General features: G+C 38.8%; 1 protein-coding gene across 1 annotated transcript in view; it reads right to left on the reverse strand.

Moving 5' to 3' along the window:
* Positions 1-9,009, reverse strand: part of Fkbp14 (FK506 binding protein 14) — a 13,963-nt gene that overhangs the window by 2,963 nt on the left and 1,991 nt on the right. The window contains exons 2-3 of the mRNA XM_004626515.2: positions 5,836-5,987; positions 2,625-2,752 (exon numbers count right to left, since the gene is read on the reverse strand). Coding sequence (XP_004626572.1) covers positions 2,625-2,752; positions 5,836-5,987 — 280 coding nt within the window. The remainder of the gene's footprint in view (positions 1-2,624; positions 2,753-5,835; positions 5,988-9,009) is intronic.

The following is a 9,009-nucleotide window of genomic DNA, read 5'->3' on the forward strand; positions in this document are numbered from 1 at the left end:
TCTCTCTCTCTCTCTCTCTCTCTCTCTCTCTCTCTCTCTCTGCTTGTTCACCTCCTTTGTGTGAGCACCTTTCTTCCTCTGTACCCTTCCACCGGGCTGCTTCTGCCTTGGAGCTGGGTGACCATGCAGGAACTCAGACTTCTGAAACAGGGGACCAAAATAAATCCATACTCCTCTAAGTCTCAGCTGTCTGGTATTACATCTCACGATGAGCAAAGTGACTAAGGCATTATCTCTTTTCTCTCACAAGTTTTTTACTGCTCACACAACTCTTAATAGCTAAATCTTAGCAGAAGCAGCCATTTATCAACAGATGACAAATAAAGAAACTGTGATATAGACAGACAGATAGATAGAGAGAGAGAGAGAGAGAGATACTACACCATAAAGAAGAATAAATTTAAGTCACTTTTAGAAAAATGGATACACCTTGAGATGATAATGTTAAGTAAAATAAATCAGACACAGCATTTTAAATACTGCATGGCTTCTCTTACATGAAGAAGAAAAGTATAAATAATTTAAAAAGTAAAATAAAAGATTCACATGTGGAAACTAAGAAATACATCTTTTGCAAATGGGAGCTGGGCATGGTGGTGCACACCTGCAATCCCAGCACTTGGGAGTCTGAGACAGGAAGATCATTGTGAGTTTGAGACTAGCCTAGGCTACAAAGTGAGCCCAAGCCCAGCCTGATCTGCATAAACAGACACTGTCTCAAAAATGAAAACAAAAAAAAAATTTGAAAATGTGATGGAAGGAGCACGGAGGAGAACAGGAGATAAAAAGAATTAAGATCCATTATAGGGCTGGGGAGATAGCTTAGTGGTCTAAGCATCCACCTGGCAAGCGCAAGGACCTGACTTTGATCCCTAGTACTGCATGCCATGCCAGCCCCACACCGAGCCAGCTACTGAAACCAGGCATGGTGATGCACACCTGTAATCCCAGCACTGGGGAGGCTGAGACAGAAGGACCACTAGGGCTCTAAGCTGCATATCCAGACCCCAAACCAAATAAATACATAAATAAATGATTAAAAAATTTTTTTAAAGATTCATTATATGCAAGTACCAACTAACCCCTCACAATGAATTTACTCATTATGTAATGCAAACATGTTCTAATAAATTAAAAAAATTCTTCCAATGCTCATATGGTTTTACAAACATACTGATCATTTCTCAAGAACTCCCCATATCCATAAGAAACTCAGCAAATCACAGGCATCTTCCTGCTGTACAACACAGGCTGCAATGGTCCAGGATTCCTTCTATAAGTGTCACTTAGTGTCTTCCACACAAGAGAAGGTGATACATCTCCTTGGCCCATGTCTGGCACATACTAGAACAAAGTTCTATTAGGACGCTAAACTATTAAGAACAGTCCATAGGTTTAGAAGATGGAATTCTTAGAGTATTTAACCAATCAGAAAATTCTTTTGAAAAGACATATGAAAATCTGATTTTTTAAATCTGTATGTAGTACTGAGTATTGATTGAACCCAAGGCCTTCACACTGAGCTACATCCCCAGGTAAATTTTTTTTTCAGCAGGGTCTTGCTAAGTGGCTAAATTGTCCAGGCTGGACTTGAAATTATAATACTCCTGCCTTGGTCTCCCATAATGCTGTGATTACAGGAATGTATTACCATAACTGGTGAAAATCTAACTTTTTTTTTAAACAGGGTCTCACTACACAGCTCAGACTTGTAGTGATCCTCCTGTTTTCAGCCTCCCCAGCACTAGCATTACAGGAGTACACCACCGTGCCCAGACTCGGTCACTGGCTCAGTGCGCCCAGGGGCAGGGCTGGCGCCACATGTGGTACCAGGAATTGAACACTCGTCCCTGTGCTTCTCTAAGCAGGCCCTTAGTCTGCTGAGCTAGCTCACCAGCCCTCTCTTTCTTCTTTTGTTTTTAATTTTTTTTATTTGAAAATCTAACTTTTAGTACAGAAGTAGAACTAGAAACCAGACTACTCCAATTTCCTCAGTTACAAGTGTGCACCACACAGCCAACATGAATGGTGCTTTTTAAGCATCAATATATTTGCCCTGAAACAGTGTTTCCTATGGCAAAGTCAACTTTCATAGCATTAGTGTCTCAGTTACTTTTTCATCGCTGAGACAAAATACCCAACACTTACAAGTTAAGAGAGGAAAGGATTATTTAGCTCACAGTTTGTAGAGGTTTCAGTCCATAATCAGCTGGCTCCAAGGCAGAGTGGCACAGCAGGCAGGCCTCACAGAGGAAAAGCAGTTCATGCAGGCAGAAGGTAGCAAATCAACAGGATGACCACACCTTTTTCTATCTCTTATATCTTATCCAGGTTACTTAGAGCGGGTAGTACTCACACCCTTAATTCTAATGCCTTCAATCCTAACATTGCACCATAAATCAATTCTAAGGTCACACATTCTAGATCCAGCCACCTCTGAAAAAGCCCCACCTCTGACCACATGAGGCTTTGGGGGGACACCTAAACACAAGCCATAATAATAATTATTTCAAGAAAATTTATACATAACATTTTCCTTAAATAAAAATAAGTTTTCATTAAATATTTTTCTGAGGCAATAAGCTACCAAAGAACAAAAATCCATCGGTAGAAGACAAGGTCACCTCGTGTTTAGAGAGTTTCCAGTCATCATTGAGATCCATTTCTTGGAATGACTCATGGGATCTTGGTCCATTTCGAATCTCCAAGAGGTCGATGTTGAATATCAGTGTGCTCTCTGGGGGGATTTTACCTGACAGTAGGAGAGAGGTGGCACATTTTTATTTAAAAGTTGTTCACTGTGGTGTTTTTGTTTTGCAGTGTTGGAGACAGAATTCATGATTTCAACCACACTAGGCAAATACTCAACCACTGAGATACACCTCCAGGCCCAAATACGAAACTATGGTCCCAGTAAAGGGCTCTTAACTGACTTAAAAGAAACAGCATGTCTAAAAATGTCATATGGTGAAAATTATTTACATACTATATTTTACTTTGACAAATAGACTAAAAAAAGGAATAAAGCAAAAGCCTTCTGTTTTTAAGCTTAGTAATGAACCACACACACACACACACACACACACACACACACACACACATCCAATAGCTTGGATGTTAAATTTAAAATATAAATAAGATACTACGTCTTATATGTCAAGAATAATTAAAGAGATTTAGCTAATTCTGAGTCAATAATATCAAATGATTTACAAACTTTGGGGTCAAAAAGTCTTGATCCACAGGTACATAGCACGGGGCTGTTATTGCTACATTGGCAGTGCGTAATTGAGTGATTCCTGGTGTCAGACTCAGGAACTGAAATTTAAACCTGCCCATCTCTAAGCTTCAGTTTCCTCATCTGTAAGACACGGATGATAATATCTTGTAGCTTAAGAGCCCACTGGGGGACAAAAGAAGAAAATCAAGTACTCAAAATTATGCCTAATAAATATCAAGATCTTAAGAACATCTGTTACTGAGATTATTTTCTTATAGGCTTTAAAAATAATACAGGAAAGCTCAAACATTTCAAAAAGTTAGTCAACATCCTTTCTGATATACAACACAATATATATGTTTCAGGCATTTCATGAGAAGAGAAAAATTGAAATAAACTTTGGAAAAGGGAAATAATTTTTTAAACATGAAAAGAGCTTCATTAGAGTTCCAGGACAGTGAAAAATAATAACCAACCAACCAACTAAAAAATGTTTCTAGGAAGTATAGAAAAATATTTTTTTTTCAAACTTGTTTCTTTATAGCTATATTTAACATAAAAATCTAAGTAAACTTGTTAACTATTCCTGAGTTCTCCCCCTCATCCCCTCCCTATCTCTGTGAGAAGAGCATTTGTAAGTTTAAAAGAGCAGCACTTACATTGTGAGCCAAAGCTTACCGTTCCAGATGGAGATAGAGAAGAGACATGCACTAGATGGCTGAGAAAACTGGCATCTCTCCAAGAAGGCATGCAAGCAAGTACTATAACACTACAAGATCAGGGTTAAATATATATTAGGAAAATCAGTTTCGTGGCACTCAGTTTGAAGGAGATGACTACATTACAAAGTAAACGTGAATTAAACATAGTATGGAGATTAGAGGAATGGACTAATACTACACATATAAATATTAAAGGTGAGGCAATGAGGATATAGGAAAGCAACATACTTCTAAGCCTACATGTTTCCTATATACTGGATTGTCTTCTCTAAAGAAGACTGTAATTAAAATACGAATTGAATTTGATTAGTGCATCTTAGCCTAGGTTAAGATTTATAGAGTGAGTCCCATGTTCTTTTTGAGACAGAGTCTCACTATGTAGCTCAGATTGGCCTTTAATTCACCATGTGGTCCATGCTGGCCTCAAACTAGCAGGAATACTTCTGCCTCAGCCTCCTGAGTGCTGGGATTACAGGTGTACATCACTGTGCCTGGCACTAGTTCCTCAGGAACCTGGGGCTAGAAATCCTCACCTATGCTTCTTCTGCACCCTAGGGATAAATCTTGGTTAGCTTGACCTCTGGATACTGGGAAGTTTTTGTTCTTTGTTTTATTTTAGTGTGGTTCTCTGATTCTGATGATTATTTTAAATATTTTTCATCATTATAAGTAACATGCTTACTAAACCAAATGTGGCAGATAAGAGCAGAAAATAAATATAATTCACGATACCGTTGTCCATTGTTACTATTTTTATTTATTTTTTGTGATTTACTTCTTATATTACAGTATATACTTATTCTTATACTTACAGTATATTATGATATACATTTTAAATGCAATTTTTAAAAATCTTTGAAAATATCTTTTCAAAGGGTTATACTGTAGTTCTAAGTTCTTATCATTGTACACCTAGCCTAGTTCTAATTTTTTACTGTCAGAAACAATGCAGTGGGGGTCAGGGAGATAGCTCAGCAGAGTAAGTGCTTGCCTGGCAAGCACAGGGTCCTGAGTTCAATACCTGGTACCGCCAAAAAAAAAAAAAAAAAAAAGAAAAGAAAAAGAAACAATGCAGTGATGGATATCCTTGTTCACAATTCTCTTAATACCTGATTACTCCCTGAGCTTAGATTTCAGTAAGAATTATGCAGTGAATGCGCATAAACATTTTCAGGCCTCCTGATACAAATCACCAGATAGTCCTCCGGAAGGTCAGAAAGGTTCCCACTTAAGTGGCAGATGCTTTCTGGCTTGCCTCTGCTTTGTGACAGAGGGAGAATTCATTTCAGATCACTCTATTATTTTTAAATAAATTATTAAAAACTTCATAAGTTTTACAGTGAAAATTAAAAGAAACCCTAATAAGTGCTAGGCTAGGGGAGATGGCAGGTTGCAAGCCACATACAGCCCGTATGTAAAACTGCCTTCAGGGCTCTAATACTCAGCATTTCAAGTATTCCACACATCAAGACACTAATGTTGAGCGGGCTTTCTTTTTGCATTTGTAAAACCAGTTGTTGCATTTCAGTTTGAGAGGATGAAAAGTTAGTGCCACTGAATTACCTGCATACTTTAAAATGTTTCAAATGGTAAATATTATGTCATGTGTATTTTACCACAACTTTTAAAAAACCACCATATTGTTGAACAGTGTTAATGGAGTTCTAGGTTCCAGAACTTTTACTTTATTGTTAGCTCATTTGCTTATGACCTTCATTAGCTTATGACCTTCACTGGTTATTTCAATTAATAACCAAGATATAATCATATTTCCTAAAGAATTATAAGCCTTCTATTCACTTCTAGAGTAAAAAATGCATAGTACTTATCTAACTTCCATGTCCTAACCCCAGAGAAGAGCTCTGGTCCTTACAGTGAAAAATATAGAAGTACCTTTGCCTTCTTTCCCGTAGCCCAGGGCAGGAGGAATGATGAGTTTTCTCTTCTCTCCTACACACATTCCTTTTAAGCCCCGGTCCCAGCCTTTGAGCGCCTCCAGGATGCCCAGAGTGAACCAAATTGGCTGACCATTGTTATGTTTGTGACTATAACAGAAAGAAAACACATTAAGACTTCTGTTTTTTGAGGTGCTAGGGACTAAACTCAGGGCCTCCTGTATGCTAGACAAGCATTGTACACATTCATATTTTAGTAACTTACTTTAAAATGGCTGTGTACTTGTATAGCAATTAACCACTAGGAAGAATGTACGCAATGTGTTAATTATTGAAACTGTCCTACCAATTTGATTTGAAACTGTCTCATTGCTATTTGTTTATCAATAAAATTATGGAAAATAAAATAAAATGGCTGTGTTGCATTTTTCCACTCATAAGTTATTAAATTTATTGGGTCAGGAATAAATGAAAATAGCTATTTCTTAAAAAAAAAATTATTTATTTGGTACAGGGTCTTGCTACACAACTTGGACTCATAGTGATCCTCCTGTCTCAGCCTCCCCAGAGCTGGATTACAGGCATGCACCACCATGGCTGGTTTTGAGGCCCAGCACAGTGTGCTGGTAGTTCCGGGGCCAGTGTGGCATGAGGTACCAGAGATCGAACCTGTGTCCTTGCACTTGCCAGGCAGGCACTTAGACCACTAAGCTATCTCCCTACCCCCCAAATAGCTGCTCTTTCATTGCACACTGATAGCTGCAAGTCAACTGTATAGCAAATCAACCACCTTCCTTCATTCATGAGGCGAATTTGACTCAAATTGACTTGGCTTGAGAAAGAGAGAATAGGGGCTGCGGAGATGACTCATTAGAATAAGCACTTGCCTGGCAAGCACAACATGTTGATTTCAATCTCTGGTTCTGCTGAGAGAGAGAGAGAGAGAGAGAGAGAGAGAGAGAATATGAATGAATAATTCATAAGGAAAAATTACTGTGTACCATGTATTGTCCTAAATTTATCTTTTAATTCTAACAATGGTCCTCTAATCAGTAGATACTCCCTTTGTCCTTACCCTCTCTGTCCATACCAAAAGATATTCAAGGCTGTAGCATTTATTTGCATGTCAGCTACTATATACTTTAAATCATCTCTAGATTAGTCATTACCCATAATGCGATGTAAATGCTACATATAAGTAGTTGTTCAACTATAATGCTCATAGGGCTAGCCAAATAGCTCAGTGGATTAAAGCGCCTGCAAGCAGGTGCAGGGGCTGGGGCTTTGATCCCCAGGCCTGCCATGCAGGCTCAGCCTCTAGGGCACACTGAAACAGCAATTGAGACTGGGTGTGGTGGCGCACGCTTGTAATTCCAGCTCTTGGGAGGCTGTAAACAAGTGAATCCCTATGAGTCTGATCTAGTAGTGAGACCCTGAACACCCTATAGACCCTTTCCTTAAAAAAAAAAAACACACACAAAAACCCAGAAAAAAAAACTATATTGCTCATGAAATAATGACAAGAAAAATAATCTACATGTCCAATATAGATATGTCTTTCACATATTTTCAAACCATGATTCTCTGTATCTAAGGATGCAGAGGTTCAAATGTACCATTAGACCTTCAGAATACCTAATTTCAAACTTGACAGTCTCAACCACAAAGCTATACTAACGCAGAAAGAAAATAATGAAAAATGGCTGAGTTTAGGAAGGTGGACAACAGGGTAAGAAGAATCCACTGCCAACACAAGTGGGACCATATGCCCATGGACAGAGAGACAGGAGCACAGCATCTTTTATCTGCCTCCAAACCTTCCTGATGTGCATAGCCTGTTGCTAAGTTGAAAGGGCTGCTACTCACACCCAAGCCCAAATCTTTCCCTGAAGATCTAGTGGGGACACATCAGAAACCTGGAGAAGGGTTCCCCCAGTCTCTAGAGAGGAAGTAGTAGTCAAATTGTTCTGGCACTTGAAATAAGGAGAAGCCAGAATGACAAAATCAATCTGACGAGCTGTGGGAGGAAGAAGTTTGCGGGATGAGAAGTGTCTGAGTCCCAGTTTGCTTCCTTTTGGCACAATAAGAAAAGCAATCTTTTCCAGGATAAAAATAAGCCGTCACTGTACTAAGTTCTCAGGTACCACGGTTAAGAAATTTGAGTAAATGTCATTTCTTCTTCTTTTCATTCATTTTACCCCCATGACCAAGGAAACAACACACCAACTTTCAAAACTTAGTGGAGTTTAGAAAATAATAAAGGAAGAAACTGTCTATTGTTAGATTTGGCACATTTTCATGTGTGTGTGTGTAAAATGAACCCAGAGCCTTATATATGCTAGGCAATCATCCTACCATTGAAATATATCTCCAGTCATTTTTATATTATTTTGAGACAAGGTCTCTCAAAGTTGCTCAGGCTGGCCTCAAATTTGCAATCCTTCTGCCTCAGCCTTCCAAGCATCCAAGATTATAGGTGTGCACCATTACACAGCACCCAGCTTTGGTGCATTTCAGCTTTGGTGCACTGCTTATTATGGCTAAGCACCACACCAATGATTATGGCTTTGGAAACGGTAAACATGCTGTTTTTAATTTAATTTTTTTTATATAAGGTCTCATCAAGTACTCAGGCTAGCCTTGAACTCACAGTGATCCTCTTGCCTCAGCTTCCCAAATGCTGGGATTTCAGACATGTACCACCATGACCAGCTCATAAACATACTTTATAGATTGATCATTTGGTGCTACCTTTTCAGTATACACAGTTAGCAAACTCTGATCATTTATAAGCAGGCTGCATAACAACAGTCTTCTTATTAGACACGCATTAATAGTATACTGCTGAATAATATCTCATGGCTAACAGCAAAGTCAGCACAGGGTTATGGTCTTGAGACCTAGAAGAATTTAGCCTAACAGAGACTACACGAAAAGTAAGACTCTATTTGAAAATTTTTGTTTTTGTTTTTTTGAGATAGGGTCTCTCTTAGCAGCCAAGGCTGGCTTCAGACTCATGATGACCCTCATCCCTCAGCCTCCTGAGTGCTGGGATTACAGGCATGCCTCACCATGCCTGGCTTGTAATTGAAATTTTTAAATATCACAATATACTTAATATCCACTGTGGATAAGAAGAAAGGGTTGGGGCTGGGGAGATGGCTCAGTAGAA

Source organism: Octodon degus, unplaced genomic scaffold (assembly GCF_000260255.1).
Source record: "Octodon degus isolate 3935 unplaced genomic scaffold, OctDeg1.0 scaffold00015, whole genome shotgun sequence".
NCBI lineage: Eukaryota > Metazoa > Chordata > Mammalia > Rodentia > Octodontidae > Octodon > Octodon degus.